Genomic DNA, 23,624 nt, shown 5'->3' on the forward strand with positions numbered 1-23,624 from the left:
AAAAAATCGGACATGTTGGCTTGATTCACAAGATGTGCACCGCGCAAACAAAATGTATCGCTATATTAGCGTAGCTAAAATAGACAGAAATAATTGGGCGCCCACGGCCAATTCACATGCACGACAGATATATGAAATAACATCATAAAATGGGTCTTACTTTTGCTGATCTTTCATCAGAATGTTGAAGAACGTGTACTCTATCCAGATGAGTCGTTGTTTCGATTCAGAATGGCAAATGTCCCTCTTCAATTAGCATTGGCACTAGCGTAGTGGCATAAATTTCTCCAACGTAAACACAGTCAGATGACGGAACACGGCAAAACTCCCGAATAAAGTTTCAATAATCTGATTAAACTATATTGAAAAAACATACATTACGGTGATATGGTCACATGTAGCAAAAAAAATTCAAGCTGGAGACGTTAGCCGTTCGTTACCAAGGCAAAACAAAAGTCCATCCCACTTCCTCCAGAGTACCGGAAGTGGACGGTCAAGACAAATAAATAGTTTTTTTCCCACCACAGAACAAGATGAGCAGAAAAATTTATTCTCTGACATCCTCTTTACACCAATAGGAAGGCGTATAGATTGTCAGCAGACTCCTAAGTGTTAAGCCCATGTATAGGCATCAATTTGAAAAGAGCACCGATTTCTGACATTTTACTTCCTGGTCAGGAAAAGTGCTGCAAAAGGACTTCTGTTTCACTCAGAGAAATAATTCCAACTCTTTTAGAAACTACAAAGTGTTTTCTATCCAAAAAGAATAATAATATTCATATTGTACGAGCAAGATTTGAGTAGGAGGCCGTTTGAAATGGGCATGATTTCACTGGCTACTCAACACTTTGCCTTGCAGCCATAAGAAGTTTTAATGCCTGTGGGACAGAGTTTTACTGTGTGTGTTGCAAATGTATTTCCTACACTTGATGCATGTGTACTGTGTCTTCCTGTCCTTCTTGGGTCCACACACATCGCAGCGCTTCTTCTTGCTGCTACCGGCTGCAATCTAGAATGAACATTTACTAACATCTCAGGTTCAGCAGGCCAAGTTAGGGGAGTCAGACACACATGCAACATCACTCACACTTACATCCGGTATTGGAGTTGTTGGTTCTGCGGGTTGGGCGGATGGGGCACAAGCATCCTCCTCATGATGGCTGCAGAAGCTGGGGTCCTTGGGGTATGTTGCCTCATCTGGATTTGAGGTCCTACCCAATGTCTTGCCCAGCAGCTCGAGAAAGAGCCATCTCCTCTGTAGCTTCCCTCTGTTCCAATCTGGGTTCAATGCCATCCATATGACAAACGTGTTGTACACCGAGATGTCCAAGATATTGAAGAATATCACAAGTGGCCAGCTTAGGGTTCTTCTTTTGCAGCTGTTGCCAGCTTGTCTAAATTGTCCACCCTTCCTTTTGTGGCATTGTAATCCATTATGATTTCAGTTTTTTGATGTTCCTGGCCACATATTCTCCCATCCATATTCAGCATACTCATGAGTACCACATTTTTGCCTTTCTTTGGCACATATGTGTCAGTCATGAAACACAAACTTTGAGGAATTGACAGGCCTGTTCCGTGGATTCAACGGCTGAAGTGAGAGCTCTGGCTTGTTTTTTTGTACTGTTCTTACCATCGTCAGCTTCCTCTTGAGGAGCTCCTGTCCCAGCTTGTGCGAAGTAACGTTATTGCATGTGATGTAGTGGCCACGAAGTCCCTGTGTCACGTCCAGGACAACCCGCATCCCTTGTTTCTTCTCAGGGGCTCCTCTATCAGACTTCCCTTTATACACTTGCAAGTTCCACCCATATAATTAAACAGCAGAGGGAGCCCAGATCTTGATTCCATATTTTGCGGGTTTAGACGGTATGTACTGGGCCAGCGGCCCCTAAATGGCATAAGCTGCTCATCAAAAGTAACGTTGGGCCCAGGTTTGTAAAATAGCGAAGGCGGTCTACCCACTTGTCCCACATTGACCTGACTGCAGCTAGCTTGTCTCTCTGCCACCGAGCTACTGTGCTGTCTCGGTTACGGAAGCAGATAATCCTGGAAATAATGTGGTAGTTTTCCAGAGAAATTGTTGCACATTAAAGTTCTCTACCAGTTTCCGCATCCCACAGGGATCTGAAAACACCAGCAAGGCTAAGAACACAAGAGTATGCATGTAAATGAGTCTCCTTCCATCTCTCTCCAAAAACACACCTTCCCTCCAAATTAGTGCAGTCCATAATGATTTTCTGGATGGTGTCTGGGATGAACAGTTCAAAAGAAGACTATGTCCTGAACATGAGTAACTGCCATCCGTGTCGGCCCTGGTTGCATTCTTATCTCATTGGCAGTCAATCCTTGGACAAGAAGACCATTCCATTTCACAATTTTTTGACATCCATATTTCTCCTTCTGCAGGCTGCTGATGAGCTGGTTGCTGACTGGCTGGTCCTGGTTTTGGCTGACGGTCAATCTCATCCTCTTCTTCCAACTCACTGTCCAACTCTAAATTGACAGAGACATGATCCTCATTCCAAAAATTCTTCATCTTCCAAAGTGGAAGACGCTCCTTCTCTCTCTGCAAAAATTATTTCTATTTTTTTTTCTTATTTCCTCTGAGCAGAGACTATTTTTGCCATACTCATTGATTGTGGTAAGGAGTCACACATCCAAAGATATTTAGGGGAAGGCGGTCCACCCACTTGTCCCACATTGTCTGAAGTTTACATATACCTTAGCCAAATACATTTAAACTTCGATTTTCACCATTCCTGACATTTAATCCTAATAAAAATTCCCTGTCTTTGGTCAGTTAGGATCACCACTTTATTTTAATAATGTGTAATGTCAGAATAATAGTAGAGAACAATTTATTTAGGCTTTTATTTATTTCATCACATTCTCAGTGGGTCAGAAGTTTACATACACTAAATTAGTATATGGTAGCATTGCCTTTAACCTCTACCGAGCACCTACCTACCTGTCACGACTTCTGCCGAAGTCGTTGCCTCTCCTTGTCCGGGCGGTGTTCGGCGGTCGACTTCACCGGTCTTCTAGCCATCATCGATCCATTTTTCATTTTCTATTGGTTTTGTCTTGTCTTCCCACACACCTGTTGTCAATCCCATTCATTACCTGTTGTGTATTTAACCCTCTGTTTCCCTTCATGTGTTTGTCAGAGATTGTTCGTTGTCAAGTGTTGTGTTGATTGTGTATAGGTGTGCGATGGGTCTTCGTACCCAGATTTGTTTTATGTTTTTTTTCCCGTGAGTGTTATGGAGCAGATTACTGGGACTTTAATTAAAGTACTCCATTCTACACTCTATTTGACTCTCCTGCGCCTGACTTCCACTGCCACTTATACACGCCATTGTGACAGAATCTCTGACCCTTAAAATATGAAGTCAGCAGGAGAGGACACGACGCCCATGGAGATGGAAAAGCGCGTTATAGACCAAGCGAAGGAGATTGACTGTTTGAGCGCCCTCATGGATCGCATTGTCCAGAATATGGATCGCTGGGAGAGACAGGGAGTTTCTCCAGCGCCTCCACTGCCACAACGGGGATTTACCTTTAACGCGTTTTCCCCACCTGAACCTAACAAAATCCGTTTACCCCTACCCACGGGTTACAACGGTGATACTGCAGGCTGCCAGGGTTTCCTCCTTAAACTGAACTTATATCTGGCCACGGTCTCCCCAGTACCATCCGACCGGGAGAAGAGTTCCGCCCTCGTCTCATGCCTCACCGGGAAAGCCCGGGAGTGGGCCAGCGCTGTGTATAGAGAGGAGAATGCGGTGTTGGACCATTTTGAGGAGTTCACCCTTTATTTTAGGAGAGTATTCGACCATCCTCCCGAAGGAAAAACGGCGGGTGAGCTCCTCTATCATCTGAGGCAGGAGACGAGGAGTGCCCAGGAGTTTGCTTTGGAGTTTAGGACCTTGGCTGCCGGCGCTGGATGGAGCGACAGGGCCCTGATCGACCACTACCGTTGTAGTCTACGCGAGGACGTTCGTCGGGAGCTGGCCTGTAGAGACACCACCCTCAACTTCGACCAGCTGGTGGATATGTCCATCAGGCTGGACAACATGCTGGCTACTCGGGGACGTCTAGATCGGGGTCTGGTTGTTCCATCCTCCCGCACTCTCTCTCCCGAATCTATGGAATTGGGAGGGATGGTGCGCAGGGAGACCGGAGGGGGTACCCACTCGAGCACCATCTATGATCGCAGAGATCACACTGCTGATCGGTGCCGGGTTGGTTCCTCTGGGAATAGAGAAGGCAGGCAGGGCACTCTGGCATCACCCCAGGTGAGTAGGCACCATACTCATCCAGAGCCCTCTGCTGCACTTATGTTTGTCTCTGTCACTTTTCCGGATTTTTCCTTGCATTCCCAGTATAAGACGCTAGTAGATTCAGGCGCGGCTGGGAATTTCATTAATAAAAATTTAGCTCATAGTTTAGGGATTCCTATTGTTTCTGTGGATATGCCTTTCCCTATTCATGCCTTAGATAGTCGACCAATAGGGTCAGGGTTTATCAGGGAGGTCACCGCACCTTTGTCTATGATAACGCAGGAGGGTCACAAGGAGAAGATTAGTCTTTTCCTTATTGATTCCCCTGCGTATTCTGTGGTGCTAGGCCTACCCTGGTTAACTACTCTCACGGGGTGGTCGCGAGAGTGCTCAGGTAGGTGTGTAGGGGTTTCCGTTGGTGCTACTACGGTGGAAAGTCCAGACCAGGTTTCCACCGTGCGCATTCCCCCAGAATATGCCGATTTGGCACTCGCCTTCTGTAAAAAGAAGGCGACTCAATTACCACCCCATCGACAGGGGGATTGTGCGATAGATCTCCTGGTAGACGCTGCATATCCCAGGAGTCATGTGTATCCTCTGTCGCAAGCGGGGACAGTGGCTATGGATAATTATATCTCTGAATCCCTGCGTCAGGGGTTCATTAACTTCTTGAGAATACAGGGGGTGATGTTTTTGCATTAGCATAATTTCCTCTACAGATTAAACTGCCTCTTATTCAATTATTGCTCTTACTATATGCATATAATTAATACCATTGGATAGAAAACAATCTATAGTTTCTAAAACCGTTTCAATTTTGTCTCTGAGTGAAACAGAAGTCATTTGACAGCACTTTCCCTGACCAAGAAGAAGAATGCAAGATGTGTATGCTCGCTTCAACGCTCTGCCTATATATGGTCACGCCACCTATGACCCGAAACACACTTCATTCGTCTTCCTCTGGGTGTCAAGAGGACGTCAGAGGAGAACATTTTTGTTTATCTTGTACTGACGTGAAATAAGACCTATTTCTTTGGCGTGACCGACAACTTCCGGTTCTCTGAATCGCGCGATTTGGAGGTGCAATTGTCTACTGTTTTGCTGCCGTTACGGATGAAAACTATCTCCGTCTCGAAGTTTGTTTGATACATGTGACCATATCATCTTAATGTATGTTTTTTCAATATAGTTTAATCAGATTATTTGAATTTTTTCGGGAGTTTTGCCGTGTTCCGTTCTGTGACTTTTTTTACTTTGGCCAGTCGACCAGTACATATGCTAAATGAAGAGGGAAAGTTGCCATTATGAATGGATTGAACGACTCATCAGGACTAAGGACACCTTGATCAACAGTCTGATGAAAGATCAGCAATAGTAAGACCCAATTTACGATGTTATTTCATATATCTGTATCTATATCTGAACTGGTCGGGGGCGCCCAGCTGGTTCTGGCTGGCGTGGCTATGCTAATTTAGCGCTACATTTTGTTTTCGCTATAAAACATTTAATAAATCAGAAATATTGTTTGGATTCACCAGATGTTGGGCTTTCAATATCTGTACGCTGTGTATTTTTTCTGAAATGTTTTAAGACAAGTAATTAGTTATATGACGTTGGTCTCTGTAATTGTTCTGGCTGCGTCGGCACTATTTCAGATTGCAGCTGCAATGTAGAACTGTGATTTATACCTGAAAAATGCAAATTTTTCAAAAAGAAACTATGCTATACCATAAATATGTTATCAGACTGTCATCTTATGAAGTTGTTTCTTGGTTAGTGGCTATATATATTTTTATTTAGTCGAATTAGTGATAGCTACTGACGCAGGAAAAAACTGTTGGAGTAAAAAAATTGTGTCTTTTGCTAACGTGTTTAGCTAATAGATTTACATATTGTGTCTTCCCTGTAAAACATTATAAAAATCTGAAATGGTGGCTTTATTCACAGGATCTGTATCTTTCATTAGGTGTCTTGGACTTGTGATTTAATGATATTTAGATGCCACTATTTAATTGTGACGCTATGCTAGCGATGCTAATCAGTGTGGGGGAGGGGGGGGGGGGGGGTGCTCCCGGACCCGGGGTAGTGTCACAATGGCGTGTATAAGTGGCAGTGGAAGTCAGGCGCAGGAGAGTCAAATAGAGTGTAGAATGGAGTACTTTAATTAAAGTCCCAGTAATCTGCTCCATAACACTCACGGGAAAAAAAACATAAAACAAATCTGGGTACGAAGACCCATCGTACACCTATACACAATCAACACAACACTTGACAACGAACAATCTCTGACAAACACATGAAGGGAAACAGAGGGTTAAATACACAACAGGTAATGAATGGGATTGACAACAGGTGTGTGGGAAGACAAGACAAAACCAATAGAAAATGAAAAATGGATCGATGATGGCTAGAAGACCGGTGAAGTCGACCACCGAACACCGCCCGGACAAGGAGAGGCAACGACTTCGGCAGAAGTCGTGACATTACCCCCCCCCTGACGCGCGGCTCCAGCAGCGCGTCGACACCGGCCTCGGGGACGACCCGGAGGGCGAGGTGCAGGGCGATCCGGATGGAGGCGGTGGAATTCTTTTAACATGGAAGGATCTAAAACGTCCTTCACCGGAACCCAGCATCTCTCCTCCGGCCCGTACCCCTCCCAGTCCACGAGGTACTGAAGGCCCCTCGCCCGACGTCTCGAATCCAAAATGGATCGAATAGCGTACGCCGGGACCCCCTCGATGTCTAGAGGAGGCGGAGGAACTTCACGCACTTCATCCTCCTGGAGCGGGCCAGCCACCACCGGCCTGAGGAGAGACACATGGAACGAGGGGTTAATACGGTAATTAGTGGGCAGTTGTAATCTATAACATACCTCGTTCACTCTCCTCAGGACTTTAAACGGCCCCACAAACCGCGGACACAGCTTCCGGCAGAGCAGGCGGAGGGGCAGGTTTCGGGTCGAGAGCCAGACCCTGTCCCCTGGTACGAACACCGGGGCCTCACTGCGGCGACGGTCTGCGCCAATTTTCTGGCGCCTTATGGCACGCTGAAGGTGGACGTGGGCTGCCTCCCAAGTTTCCTCAGCGTGCCGAAACCAATTGTCCACCGCAGGAGCTTCGGTCTGACTCTGATGCCAAGGAGCCAGAACCGGCTGATACCCTAATACACATTGGAAAGGGGTAAGGTTAGTGGAGGAGTGACGTAGCGAGTTCTGGGCTATCTCTGCCCAGGGCACGAACTTCGCCCACTCCCCTGGCCGGTCCTGGCAATAGGACCGCAGAAACCTGCCCACATCCTGGTTAACTCTCTCCACCTGCCCATTACTCTCGGGGTGAAAACCTGAGGTAAGACTAACCGAGATCCCCAGACGTTCCATGAATGCCTTCCAGACCCTTGACGTGAACTGGGGACCCCGATCAGACACTATATCCTCAGGCACCCCATAATGCCGGAAAACATGTGTAAACAGAGCCTCCGCAGTTTGTAAGGCCGTAGGGAGACCGGGCAAAGGGAGAAGACGACAGGACTTAGAGAACCGATCCACAACGACCAGGATCGTGGTGTAACCCTGTGAAGGTGGAAGATCAGTCACAAAATCCACTGACAGGTGCGACCACGGCCGTTGAGGAACGGGTAAAGGTAAAAGCTTACCTCTAGGCAGGTGTCTAGGAGCCTTGCACTGGGCGCACACCGAACAGGAGGAAACATAAATCCTCACGTCCTTAGCTAAAGTGGGCCACCAGTACCTCCCATCAAGACAGCGCATCGTCCGACCTATCCCGGGATGACCAGAGGAGGGTGATGTGTGAGCCCAATAGATCAATCGGTCGCGGACAGCAGACGGAACGTACAGACGACCAGCTGGACACTCAGGAGGAGAGGGCTCTGCACGTGACGCCCGCTCAATGTCCGCGTCCAGCTCCCACACTACTGGCGCCACCAAACACGACTCTGGGAGTATGGGAGTGGGATCCATGGGTCGCTCCTCTGTGTCATACAGCCGAGACAATGCGTCTGCCTTGACGTTCTGGGAGCCTGGTCTGTAAGTAAGCGTAAATACAAAACGAGTGAAAAACATGGCCCATCTTGCCTGGCGAGGATTTAGTCTCTTCGCCTGCCGGATGTACTCCAGATTGCGGTGGTCAGTCCAGATGAGAAAAGGGTGATTAGCCCCCTCAAGCCAATGCCTCCACACCTTCAAGGCTTTTACGACAGCTAACAACTCTCGGTCCCCCACATCATAGTTACGCTCCGCCGGGCTGAGCTTCTTCGAAAAGAAAGCACAGGGGCGAAGCTTCGGTGGCACACCCGAACGCTGAGAGAGCACTGCTCCTATCCCAGCTTCGGATGCGTCCACCTCTACTATGAATGGCAAAGAGGGATCCGGATGAGCCAACACAGGCGCCGAGGTAAACAGAGCCTTCAGTTTACAAAAAGCCCTATTCGCCTCGGCCGACCACTGCAAGCGCACCGGTCCCCCCTTTAGCAGTGAGGTAATGGGAGCTGCAACCTGACCAAAACCCCGGATAAATCTCCGGTAGTAATTGGCAAACCCTAAAAAACGCTGCACCTCCTTTACCGTGGTTGGAGTCGGCCAATTACGCACGGCTGTAATGCGGTCGCTCTCCATTTCCACTCCTGAAGTGGAAATCTGATGCCCTAGGAAGGAGATGGATTGTTGGAAGAACAAGCATTTCTCAGCCTTGACATATAAATCATGCTCCAACAGGCGACCAAGCACCTTGCGCACCAAGGACACATGCTCAGCGCGTGTAGCAGAGTATATCAAAATATCATCGATATACACCACTACACCCTGCCCGTTCAGGTCCCTGAAGATCTCATCTACAAACGATTGGAAGACTGATGGAGCATTCATCAACCCATATGGCATGACCAGGTACTCATAATGACCTGAGGTGGTGCTAAATGCCGTCTTCCACTCATCACCCCTCCTAATACGCACCAGATTGTACGCACTCCTGAGATCCAATTTTGTGAAGAAGCGGGCCCCGCGCATTGACTCCATTACTGTATTTATCAAGGGTAGCGGGTAACTATATTTTACCGTGATTTTATTAAGGTCTCGATAATCAATGCACGGGCGTAAACCGCCATCCTTCTTCTTCACAAAAAAGAAACTCGAAGAGGCGGGTGAAATGGATGGTTTAAAGGCACAGTCAATTTAGTGTATGTAAACTTCTGACACACTGGAATTTTGATACAGTGAAGTAATTATAAGTGAAATAATCTGTCTGTACACAATTGTTAGAAAAATGACTTGTGTCATGCACAAAGTAGATGTCTTAACCGACTTGCTATAGAACTATAGTTTTTTAACAATACATTTGTGGAGTGGTTGAAAAACGAATTTTAATGACTCCAACCTAAGTGTATGTAAACTTCTGACTTCAACTGTATGTGTTGTGTCCCTCCCCCAATTTGCACCCGGCTGAGGTAGTGTGGGAAAATATATATTTTTACAATGTATGGAAATAATCTATTGTAATAATATTGTGCAGGTTCCCGAAAGAGCATTGTGTAGTTTCAAACACTGCAAAGGGTAATTATGCGGGACACAGACATGTTCTTGGTGCTATGTTGAATCAGCAGGCACAGGGAGGAGGAAAAGGGAGTGAAGACACAGCAAACCTTTTTGTTTAATTTTTACTTGTTTTCACACACACGCGCACACTTTTATTACACTTGGGTCCAGTGGACCTGAACACCACATACGTAATATATATGTTTAGGGTGGTGCAAAGTGTGAACTCAATGCAAATGTGTTCTTTTACATGTTCTTCACAGAAAATGAGCCTCGGCCAATGAGTCTCACGGTGAAAAAAGTATTAATTGTATAATTTTTCTTCTAGTAAACATTGAAAATGGGTCCCACAGACCCAAAAATTACACAAGGATTAAACTACTAGCACGCAGCTCGGACACCCATGCCTACCCCACAAGACATGCCACCAGAGGTCTCTTTACAATCCCCAAGTCCGGAACAGAATATGGGAGGCGCACGGGACTACATAGAGCCATGATTACATGGAACTATATTCCGCATCAGGTAACTGATGCAAGCAATGGAAATACATCAAAAAATTAATATACTTGCAAAAATACACCATATCGAGCAATGGGGACTGTGAAGAGACATACACAAAGGTGCAGACACGCATATGCACATGCACTCTACACACACGTACATTGTAATATTGTTGTATAGTGGTATCATACATTTTGTTTTGTGTAATGCAGTGCCATAATGTGTTTGGACCCCAGGAAGAGTAGCTGCTGCATTGGGAGGAGCTATTGGTGATCCCTAATAAATAAACATTGTTTTCCTTACTAATAATTGCTCTGTGCGTTCCTATCAAAGTAAGTGCCTGTATCATGATGTGTAATTTCTACTGTAACACCATATTTATGTGTGAAGCATAATGTATTCTGTGTATATGCCTTCATAACCGCAGACACGTGATGCAATGATTTCATACCCTTTATGGTGTTATACTCAATTGTGCTTATGTAGCTACATATTTTCATTAGTTCTGTAAAACAATGCTAATGGCATCAAATAAGTATTGGCTTGTGTTGTATACTTTGAAGCTGCCCTGGTCATGGCTAGAATTTGAATTAATTAGCATTTAGGCTAACCCTAACCCTTGAGGATGAAGGAGTGGGGAGGTGGGTGAGATTGTCAGTATAATTGCATAATGGAACTATATTTGATTTGTATGTGAACTTTATGTCCAATAACAAAAACCCGTGTTCAGTAATCATCTCAATTTTTAGCTGGCAGTGAACTATGTGGCCATTGAGGACAGCAGTGTCGATCAGATGGAAAAATATCTTCTTACACCACTTGGTGGTTTTCCGAGTGCATGGCTGCCTTATCCACTGCCACCATATTGCGATTTATAGTAAAGCACACAGTCTAGTTTGATCTTTCTCCCTCCCATCAGATGATCCAACCTTCCCTGTGGCTTTCTTCACCTGTAGCTAAAAGGCATTAGCAATTGGTCTTCTCGCCCAGTGCAGCTCATCCAGTGCAGCTCTCTACAAATACACATGCTCTTACAAAGATTGTAGAACTCAGTGTTGAAAGAGCTGCTCAACCATTGACAACATAACCATCGACCACTTAAAACCTCTTCGGACCACCCATCCCGGATCCGGGATAATTCTCATCAGAAACGCTGACGAGCATAGCCTGGCCTAGCGCCACAGGGAATATAATATAATTTCATGAAATCACAAGTCCAATACAGCAAATGAAAGATAAACATCTGGTGAATCCAGCCAACATGTCCAATTTTTAAAATGTTTTACAGCGAAAACACAACATATATTTATGTTAGCTCACCACAATAGCCCAAAACACAACGCCATTTTTTCACCGTAAAGATAGCTTTCACAAAACCCACAAATAGAGATAAAATTAATCACTAACCTTTGAACAACTTCATCAGATGACAGTCTTATGACATCATGTTATACAATACATTTATGTTTTGCTCGGAAATGTGCATATTTATAGCTACAAATCGTGGTTTTACATTGCCGCCATGATCACAAATGGCACCAAAACAGCCAGAATAATTACAGAGAGCAACGTGAAATACAGAAATACTCATCATAAAACCTTTATGAAAAATACATGTTGTACACATAATTAAAGATAAACATCTTGTGAATCCAGCCAACATGTCAGATTTTTAAAACGTTTTACAACGAAAGCACAACATATATTTATGTTAGCTCACCACAATAGCCCAAAACACAACGCCATTTTTTCACCGTAAAGATAGCTTTCACAAAACCCACAAATAGAGATAAAATTAATCACTAACCTTTCAAGAACTTCATCAGATGACAGTCTTATGACATCATGTTATACAATACATTTATGTTTTGTTCGAAAATGTGCATATTTATAGCTACAAATCGTGGTTTTACATTGCCGCCATGGTCACAAATGGCACCAAAAGGTCCGGAGAAATTTTAGACAGCCACGTAATCTAACAGAAAAACTCATCATAAACTTTGCTGAAAAATACATGTTGTACATATAATTAAAAATACACTGGTCCTTAACTTCTTTGGGCTGCAAGCCCGAAGCCTGGCACAATATGACAACAGCCACTTCAAGTGCAGGGTGCGAAATTCAAAATATATTTTTTAGAAATCTTTAACTTTCACACATTAACAAGTCCAATACAGCTTATGAAAGATAAACATCTTGTGAATCCAGCCAACATGTCCGATTTTAATGTTTTACAGCGAAAACAGCACACATTTTTGGTTAGCTCACCACCAAATACAAAAAAGGACAGACATTTTTCACAGCACAGGTAGCATGCACAAAACCAACCTAACTAACCAAGAACCAACCAAACTAACCAAGAAACAACTTCATCAGATGACAGTCTTATAACATGTTATTCAATAAATCTATGGTTTTGTTAAAAAAATGTGCATATTTGAGCTATAAATCAGTTTTACATTGCAGCTACCATCACAGCTACCGGCCAGAAATGGCACCGAAGCAGCAAGAGTAATTACACACACCAACGTCAAATACCTAAATACTCATCATAAAATATTTCTAAAAAATACATGGTGTACAGCAAATGAAAGACATGCATCTTGTGATTCCAGCCAATATTTCCGATTTCTTAAGTGTTTTACAGCGAAAACACAATATAGCATTATATTACATTACCACAATAGCCAGAAACACAAGCCATTTACCAGCAGCAAAAGTTAGCGATCGTAACAAACCAGCAAAAGATATATAATTTTTTACTAACCTTGATAAGCTTCATCAGATGACAGTCCGATAACATCAGGTTATACATACACTTATGTTTTGTTCGAAAATGTGCATATTTAGAGCTGAAATCAGTGGTTATACATTGTGCTAACGTAGCATCTCTTTCCCACAACGTCCGGATATTTTTCTGACACTCACATATTCTGACCAAATAACTATTCATAAACATTACTAAAAAATACATGTTGTATAGGAAATTATAGATACACTAGTTCTTAACTTCTCACGAGTCACCATCCCGGATCCGGGAGCACCCTCATCAGTAAAAAAGCTGACTAACATAGCCTAGCATAGCGCCACAAGTAAATACTAGCATCTCAATATCATGAAATCACAAGTCCAAGACACCAGATGAAAGATACACATCTTGTGAATCCAGCCATAATTTCTGATTTTTAAAATGTTTTACAGGGAAGACACAATATGTATTTCTATTAGCTAACCACGATAGCAAAAGACAACTTTTTTTTTCACCATTTTTTTCCTGCATAGGTAGCTATCACAAATTCGACCAATTTTTTTATTTATTTTATTTTTTCACCTTTATTTAACCAGGTAGGCTAGTTGAGAACAAATTCTCATTTGCAACTGCGACCTGGCCAAGATAAAGCAGTGTGAACAGACAACAACACAGAGTTACACATGGAGTAAACAATAAACAAGTCAATAACATGGTAGAAAAAAAGAATCTATATACAATGTGTGCAAAAGGCATGAGGTAGGCAATAAATCGAATAATTACAATTTAGCAGATTAACACTGGAGTGATAAATCATCAGATGATCATGTGCAAGAAGAGATACTGGTGTGCGAAAGAGCAGAAAAGTAAATAAATAAAAACAGTATGGGGGTGAGGTAGGTAAATTGGGTGGGTAGTTTACAGATGGACTATGTACAGCTGCAGCGATCGGTTAGCTGCTCGGATAGCAGATTTTTAAAGTTGTTGAGGGAGATAAAAGTCTCCAACTTCAGAGATTTTTGCAATTCGTTCCAGTCGCAGGCAGCAGAGAACTGGAAGGAAAGGCGTCCAAATGAGGTTTTGGCTTTAGGGATGATCAGTGAGATACACCTGCTGGAGCGTGTGCTACGGGTGGGTGTAGCCATCGTGACCAGTGAACTGAGATAAGGCGGCACTTTACCTAGCATAGCCTTGTAGATGACCTGGAGCCAGTGGGTCTGACGACGAACATGTAGCGAGGGCCAGCCGACTAGGGCATACAGGTCGCAGTGGTGGGTCGTATAAGGTGCTTTAGTAACAAAACGGATGGCACTGTGATAAACTGCATCCAGTTTGCTGAGTAGAGTATTGGAAGCTATTTTGTAGATGACATCGCCGAAGTCGAGGATCGGTAGGATAGTCAGTTTTACTAGGGTAAGTTTGGCGGCGTGAGTGAAGGAGGCTTTGTTGCGGAATAGAAAGCCGACTCTAGATTTGATTTTGGATTGGAGATGTGATAGTCTGGAGATATGAGATATGAGTCTGGATGGAGATATGAGTCTGGATAAAGATAAAGATATAAATAGTCACTAACCAAGAAACAACTTCATCAGATGACAGTCTGATAACATATTTATTGTACAGCATATGTTTTGTTAGAAAAATGTGCATATTTCAGGTATAAATCATAGTTTTACATTGCAGCCACCACCACAACTCTCACCAAAGCAACTAGAATAACTACAGAGACCAACGTGAATTACCTAAATACTCATCATAAAACATTTATGAAAAATACACAGCGTACAGCAAATGAAAGACAAAAATCTTGTGAATCCAGCCAATATTTCAGATTCTTTAAGTGTTTTACAGCGAAAACACAATTTAGCATTATATTAGCTTACTACAATAGCCAACCACACAGCAACATTGATTCATGCACGTTAGCGATAGCGAATAAACCAGCAAAAGATATTACATTTTTCACTAACCTTCTCAAAACTTCATCAGATGACAGTCCTATAACATCATATTACACAATACATATATTGTTTGTTCGAAAATGTGCCTATTTAGCGGCACAAATCGTGGTTATACAATGAGAATATTAGCCAAGCTGCAAAGAAAATGTCGGGAAAAATCTTGGGAGAGGCACCTAGTCTAATCAATAACTAATCATTAGCTTGACTAAAAAATACAGGTTGGACAGCAAATGAAAGATACATTAGTTCTTAATGCAACCGCTGTGTTAGATTTTTAAAATTAACGTTACTACGACATACAGCGTGGGTTAAAGCGAGACAACTCCTGAAATTAATGGCGGAATATGCATTTTACATTTTTCAACAGAACAACGAATTAACATCATAAATAGTTCTTACTTTTTGATGTGCTTCCATCAGAATCTTGGGCAAGGTGTCCTTTGTCCAGAAGAATCGTTGCTCGGTTGTAGATTGTCGCCTTCAACTTTGGAATTAGCAGTAAACATTAGCCATGTGGCGAAGACTTGCCCAACTAACTATAACGCAGCACTAAGAAAATTCTGAAAATCGCAATATACTGATATAAAATGATATAACTCGGTTTAAAATAACTACATTATGACGTTTTTAACACCTATATCGAATAAAATCAGAGCCGGATATATCTAAGGCCTACAACGAGAGCTTTTCAGAACGCCATCCTGAGGTCTGTCTCGCGTCATGGCGAACGTTGAAAAGAGTGCACCCCACGTACCAAGACCCTTTATATGGCCTCAGATCTGCCTAGCAACTCCATTCCAATTCTCACTGCTTGCTGACATCTAGGGGAAGGCGTATGGAGTGCATGTCGACCAATAGAATACATGCAAATTAATAAACTGACCCTGGAACAGATTGCCTGATTTCAGATTTCTCACTTCCTAACAGGAAGTTTGCTCCAACGTGAGTTCTGTTTTACTCACAGATATAATTCGAACGGTTTTAGAAACTAGAGAGTGTTTTCTATCCAATAGTAATAATAATATGCATATTGTACGAGCAAGAATTGAGTACGAGGCAGTTTAACCTGATGAGGACAGGGGGTGCTGTTTACACTTTTTTTGGAAAACGTCTCCAATTTAAACGGCTTCGTACTCAATTCTTGCTCGTACAATATGCATATTATTATTATTATTGGATAGAAAACACTCTAGTTTCTATAACCGTTGGAATTATGTCTCTAAGTGAAACAGAACTCATTCTATAGCACTTTCCCTGACATGGAGTGAGATTTCAGAAATCTTGGCCTCTGCTCCCAGGTCAGTTTTTAGGTCCCTGTGAATGCTATGAGGATACAAACACTGCCTACGCCTTCCTCTAGATGTCAGTAAGTGGTGACAATTTGAATGGAGTCGATTGCGCAATCTGGGACTGTATAAAACACCAAAGAGCGGAAGTACATGTCTTTTCTTCCCTGCGCTTGGCGCACGATGGACATCGGACTGGCCTTTTTCCAAGCTGTTGTTTAGCCAGTAATATATCGCCGGTCATGTTTTTACTCGTTATAGGTGTTAAAAATATCATAAGGTAGTTAATTTAAACCGTTTTATAGCAATTTATATCCGTTTAGTGTGATTTTCTGCCATTTCTGTGTGACGCACTGCCAAGAGCTGGGCACTTTTCTAGTACATGCCGAACGTTAGTGGCCATTTCGACGGGACAAGAGGACATCTTTTGACCAAAAGACGATTAGACCGGAGAAAGGATTCATTGCCCAAGATTCTGATGGCAGTTCAGCTAATAGCTAATAGTAAATCGTTGTTCTGTCGAAAAATGTTAAACGCATATGCCGCCATTTTCTTTGGGGTAGCTCTGCTTTGGCGCACCCTGTATTGCACAGTAAGGATAATTTAAAACATGTAATTCAGCGATTGCATTAAGAACTAAATTGTCTTTCAATCGCTGTCCACCCTGTATTTTTTAGTCAAGTTTATGAGTATTTATTCAGTAGACTAGATCACTGTCCAATATGGCGCCCGACATTTTCTGACCAGCTTGGCTACTTTTCTCATTATAAAACCACGATTTTTGTGGCTAAATATGCACATTTTCGAACAAACTCTATATGTATGTTGTAATATGATGTTACAGGAGTGTCATCTGAAGAATTCTGAGAAGGTTAGTGAAAAAATTAATATATTTTGGTGGTGAGAACGTTATCGCTATTTTTGCCGTGAATCAATGCTGGGGTAATGTTTGCACATATGGTATGCTAATATAACGATATATTGTGTTTTCGCTGTAAAACACTTAGACAATCTGAAATATTGTCTGGATTCACAAGATCTGTGTCTTTCAATTACTGTACGCTGTGTATTTTTAAGAAATGTTTTATGATGAGTAATTAGGTAATACACGTTGGTCTCTATAATTGCTCTGGCTGCTTCGGTGCTATTTTTGACGGTAGCTCTGATGGTAGCTGCAATGTAAAACTGATTTATACCTCAAATATGCATATTTTTCGAACAAAACATAGATTTATTGTGTAACATGTTATAAGACTGTCATCTGATTAAGTTGTTTCTTGGTTAGTTTGGTTGGTTCTTGGTTAGTTAGGTTGGCTTTGTGCATGCTACTTGTGCTGTGAAAAATGTCTGTCCTTCTTTGAATTTGGTGGTGAGCTAACATAAATATATATTGTGTTTTCCCTGTAAAACATTTAAAAATCCGGACATGTTGGCTGGATTCACACGATGTGTATCTTTCATTTGCTGTATTGGACTTGTTCATGTGTGAAAGTTAAACTATTTCAAAAAAATATTTTTCAAAAAATATTTTTTGAATATTTCGCGCTCTGCCTTTTCAGTGGGATGTGGGAGGAGTTCCGCTAGCGGAACCCCAGTCCCAGACAGGTTAATTTGGGAACGAATTTTTACAAAGTGAAAACAACACCCGCTTTTGAGAAAAGGTTTTAATGCAATCACGGTGTTAGAATTCTAAAAATAACTTCATTACGACATGCAGTTTACGTTATGGCGAGAGCGTACCCAAAATCTGGGCGCAAACTACTAGTTCACATGTTCGACAGATATATGAAATAGCATCATAAAATGGGTCCTACTTTTGATGATCTTCCATCAGAATGTTGTACAAGGGGTCCTTTGTCCAGAACAATCGTTGTTTGGATTTAGAATGTCCTCTTCTCTAGTCAATTAGCACGGAAAGCTAGCAAAGTGGCGCTAAGCTCTCCTTCCTGAACATACACAGACAAAGCAACACGCCTAACGTCCCGAAAAAATTTCAATCATCTAATAAAACTATATTGAAAAAACATACTTTACGATGATATTGTCACATGTATCAAATAAAATCAAAGCCGGAGATATTAGTCATCTATAACGACAGTTTTACAGAAGGCAATAGCAGGTCACTTCTCGCGTGTTCCAGAAAACAGGAAATTGGGATCACGTCATGCCAAGAGCTTTTATTCGACCTCAGATGATGTTATACACTCCATTTCTTCTCTCACTGCCTGTTGACATCTAGTGGAAGGCATATGAAGTGCATGTATACTAATAAATATCAAGCACATTTATAGGCAGGCCCTAGAACAGAGCATCGATTTCAGATTTTCCACTTCCTGTCAGGAAGTTTGCTGCAAAATGAGTTCTGTTTTACTCACAGATATAATTCAAACAGTTTTAGAAACTAGAGAGTGTTTTCTATCCAATAGTAATAATAATATGCATATTGTACGAGCAAGAATTGAGTACGAGGCCGTTTGAAATGGGCACCTTTTATCCAGGCTACTCAATACTGCCCCTGCAGCCCAAAGAGGTTAATGCAACCACTGTGTTAGATTTAAAAAAATAACTTTAGTAAAAAGCACAGCATGCAATAATCTGAGACAGCGCTCAGCCATTCTCCGCCATGTTGGAGTTAACAGAGTCAACAAAAATACGAAATAACATCATAAATATTCCCTTACCTTTGATGAACTTTCATCAGAATGCAGTGCCAGGAATCCTAGTTCCACAATAAATTGTTGTTTTGTTTTAGAATGTCCATTTCTGTCGAATTAGCAACTTTGGCTAGCATGTGTAGCTCCCGTGTCCATGAAGATTTGACGCATGAACGAAAAATTCAAAAAGTGATAATAAAAGTCGAATAAACTCAGTTAAGAATCCATCTTTAGGATGTTTTTCTCATATATATCCAATAACGTCCCAGACAGAGCATTTCTTCGTGTCTACCTAACGCATTGCAGACAAAGATATGACATGCCCGAGTGTGTAGCCAAATACTGCCAATATGGCTGACCTCTCACTCCAAAGACTCTCATCCGGTCCCAAATAAGGCTAGACACTTCATTCCACGTTCTACTGCCTGTTTATATCTAGTGGAAGGCCTATGAAGTGCATACAGATCCATAAATACAAGGCAATTGAATAGGCGATGCCTTTCATAGAGACCCATTTCAGAATTTCCACTTCCTGTTTGGAAGTTTGCCTGCCAAATGAATTCTGTTTTACTCACAGATATTAGAAACTTCAGTATTTTCTATCCAATAGTAATAATAATATGCATATCATATGATCTAGGAAAGAGTACGAGGCCGTTTAAATTGGACACAATTTTATCCAAAAATGAAAAGGTTGCCCCCTATTTCCAAGAGGTTTTAACAGTGTAGCATGTCATGTCATGGAGGAGAGGGAAAGAACAGTATGGTTCTACACAACCATCACAGCAGTAAAGAACCATCACCCCTGACAAAGAACAATTCAATACCTTTTTTTGTGTACTCCCCCCTGACCTCTAACCTCTGTCATGTGCCCTCACCAGGTGTGCTGAGCTTGCCGGAAAATCTGACCCTGCACCGGGACCAGCAGCGCTCTGGGAAGGGTGACAAGGGCAATGCCAACAATCAGGCTGAACTCTGCAACCTGGAACAGACCCTACTGGCTACCCGTGTGGGAAGCATCGCAGAGCTCAGTAAGTTTGATTTTACTACCATTGCAGTAGACGTTAATCAAGACCTTTGTCGTTCCTCTCCCTCTCTCTAATGGGAGAGATCCATAACTCCAGGACATACCCTGGTCCGGGAACTACGTTATTACAGCTGTTCCAACACCTGTTTATGAGTGCTGTGGTGGGTGCTTAATGCTAGGGTCACAGGCTTGACGGTGTTTACGCTTGACTTGAAAGGCTGAACCCCACCTCTGACCCTTTGTCTTCTCTCTGTCGTATTTCAAATAGATCTTATCTGAACAAAAATATAAATGCAACATGTAAAGTGTTGGTCCAATGCTTCATAAGCTGAAATAAAAGATGCAGAAACTTTCCATACGCACAAAAAGCTTATTTCTCGCAAATGTTGTGGCCAAATTTGTTTACATACCTGTTAGTTAGCATTTCTCCTTTGCCAAGACAATTCATCCACCTGACAGTTGTGGCATACTAAAAAGCTGATTAAACAGCATGCTCATTACATAGGTGCACCTAGTGCTGGGAACAATAAAAAGCCACTCTACACAAAATTCGTCCACATATCTCAAGTTGAGGGAGCGTGCAATTGGCATGGTGACTGCAGGAATGTCCACCAGAGCTGTGGCCAGAGAATTGAATGTTCATTTCTCTACCATAAGAGAATGCATGCAATGCACTGAATGACATGCAATGGACTGAATGACATGCAATGCACTCCAACATCATTTTAGAAAAGTTGGTAGTACATCCAACCGGCCTCACAACTGCAGACCACGTGTAACCACGCCAGCCCAGGACCTCCACATCCGGCATCTTAACCTGCGCCATCGTCTGAGACCAGTCACCCAGACAGCTGATGAAACTGAGGAGTATTTATGTCTGTAATAATGCCCTTTTATGGGGAAAAACTCATTCTGACTTGCAGGTCTTGGCTTCCCAGTGGGTGGGCCTGGCTCCCCAGTGGGTGGGCCTGGCTTGCCAGTGGGTGAGCCTATGCCCTCCCAGGCCCATCCATGGCTGCGCCCCAAGTCATGTGAAATCCATAGATTAGGGACTATTTCATTTATTTCAATTGACTGATTTCCTTATATGAACTAACTCAATACATTTGTGGAAATTGTTGCATGTTGCATTTATATTTTTGTTCAGTATAATTGACTATTGACTATTGGGGTATGTTTTGGGCATGTTTATGTGTATATGGGCATGTTTTGGGCATATTTATGTGTATAGAAGAATACTATATTCATTGTTGAGAACGAACATTTTTATTTTCGCTTTTCAACCCAACTCTCCAAGGCTCATACAACCTGACAGGTTGGAAGCACAGGGTCAGCCGTAGAGTCAGCAGCAAGGCAGCACCCCCGGAGCAGTTAAGTGCCTTGCTCAAAGCAGTTTTAGATACTGATGCCAGAAACCAGTCAGATTTCTAACATCAGATCTGTGTGTGTTGGGAGTCAAAGATTATCCAATAAAAGCAGAGGGCCTAAAATGATCTGTAGTTAATAATGTCGACATTGTCTTATTGAAAGTCATGGGGGTTCTATAATTAAACAAGCCCAACATGTAAGACCCATAACGAATGAACAGGAAGGAAGGAGAACTTTTACGCAAAATTATGTCTGAATTTGTCACAGTTACTATTTAAATGGTTTAAATGCATTTAAATAATGCGGCTTATTTCCATTCTGAGTGGCCAATCGTAATTAACATGTTGAGTCCTACAGTACATTACTAGATCAAATCCCCGAGCTGACAAGGTAAAAATCTGGTGTTCTGTCCCTGAACAAGGCAGTTAACCCACTGTTCCTAGGCCGTCATTGTAAATAAGAATTTGTTCAGTACTGGCTTGCCTAGTTAAATAAAGGTAAAACATTTTTTTTTAAACATGTTGTGTAAGACAGCAAGACTGTAAGACATCACATACAGTAGCAGTAGTTAAGATAGTACATGTAGGACCTGGGTTTGAAAAGTCACCACAAGTATAAAACAATTTTCTTCCAACGATGAATGAGAGATCCAAACAGAGTAATGAAAGAAATAGAGTTCTAATGCAAATCTCCCAAATGTTGCTTCATGACCACTCAAGGCTTTTGAAGAAAATCCCCAAGGAGTAGGAAAAGAATGGCTGATACATAAATCGTCTGCACTCCTAAAAGATAACAGAAAGTGAAAACAAACTCCACTAAGGGAACTGAAAATGTGAGAGGGAATGATTAGCAACTCTTTTGTACTGAAGTATTACAGACCCATTATTCTAAAATGCATCACCAATGACCTCCACAATATGCTTTACACCTTTATAAAGTTGCCATATGTTGGGAGAAAGACTTACTGCTCTATACTTTTTGGATGTGTGGAAGTATTTTTCCATTAGGTACTGTACATTCATGAAATGTATTTGAGGGATTGAATTTCACCGTTTCTGTATGTGTTAGCATGATTAGAAGTGCAAAACTCATATTTCTTTCTTTCTCCTATTCCTGGAGGATTGCAGCCCAAGTTCACTGCAGTATTGGAGTATACGCAATTAAAATGACTAGCTTTGTTTTGAGCCAGCATTTCGCCAAATGTCAGTTGTGTGGGTGTGTGAATTAGAAATGTTATTGTGAGTAGGTGTGTGACTGAGAAAGCACTTGAATGAGGGAGTGTGTGAGGGCTTTAGCAAGGGAGTGTGTGAGCATTTTCGTATTGTCAGGGAATCACGTGCCATAGAAAATTATAGCATCTTATTGTGTTGTAGAGTGAACGTGATGTTAGGAGTCAAGCAATAGGTGGACCAGACACTCTTTTATATATACAGTAGTAACTTGACAGATTAACGTATGTCAGCCCTGCTGCTGAATCTGAGTGGATCAATGTAAATTATTATTTTGATATATCATGATTTCATGGAAGGGATAATTGAAGTGGGACAGGGAAAGTTCTCTAGTGGTGCACATTAAATTTTGCCAACTTGCAAAATAGTTGCATTGAAAACATTGTCAGAAAAGGCCATATTGTCATTCAGTGCATTGCATGCATTCTGGATTATAAACAAAGGTGGACTTTTCTGACATGGAGGGTAATAGGCTTTGGCAGAGGCTTAGAGAGGGGTGGTAGTTGTCTGCTGATTTTGTTCAGTACATATTTGAACACCTCGACCCCCAGAAAGCAAATTGAGTAGCTGGCCAGAGCACACAATATTTGATTTAGGTTCTGAGTGTCACGGCTGTCTAAGGGTGAGAGAGTGGACCAAGGCGCAGCGTGTGAAAAATACATCTTCTCTTTATTATTAAGAAGGAAAACAAAACAAAAGAACAAATAGACGAACGTGAAGCTATATAAATGAACTAAGTGCACACATGCAACATAGAACATAGACACAGACAATTACCCACAAAACCCCAATGCCTATGACTGCCTTAAATATGGCTCTCAATCAGAGACAATGAACCACAGCTGCCTCTAATTGAGAAACAATCTAGGCAGCCATAGACATAACAAGACAACTACACTAGACACTACAAAAACACATACATTCCCCATGTCACACCCTGACCTAACTAAAAAACATAAAGAAAACAAAGAATACTAAGGCCAGGGCGTGACAGTACCCCCCACCCCCCAAAGGTGCG

At 42.2% G+C, this 23,624-nt stretch overlaps 1 protein-coding gene across 4 annotated transcripts in view; it reads left to right on the forward strand.

The window, feature by feature from the left end:
• Positions 1-23,624, forward strand: part of LOC129865251 (ankyrin repeat and BTB/POZ domain-containing protein 3-A-like) — a 221,154-nt gene that overhangs the window by 66,067 nt on the left and 131,463 nt on the right. For 3 of the 4 annotated variants that reach the window (XM_055937880.1, XM_055937881.1, XM_055937882.1), the window contains exon 2: positions 19,864-20,013. In XM_055937880.1, coding sequence (XP_055793855.1) covers positions 19,864-20,013 — 150 coding nt within the window. Of the gene's footprint in view, positions 1-19,863; positions 20,018-23,624 lie in introns of those variants that run through there. The other variant, XM_055937883.1, reaches the window with a different exon arrangement.

The sequence above is a fragment of the Salvelinus fontinalis genome, chromosome 11 (genome assembly GCF_029448725.1).
Source record: "Salvelinus fontinalis isolate EN_2023a chromosome 11, ASM2944872v1, whole genome shotgun sequence".
In the NCBI taxonomy this organism is placed as follows: Eukaryota; Metazoa; Chordata; class Actinopteri; order Salmoniformes; family Salmonidae; genus Salvelinus; species Salvelinus fontinalis.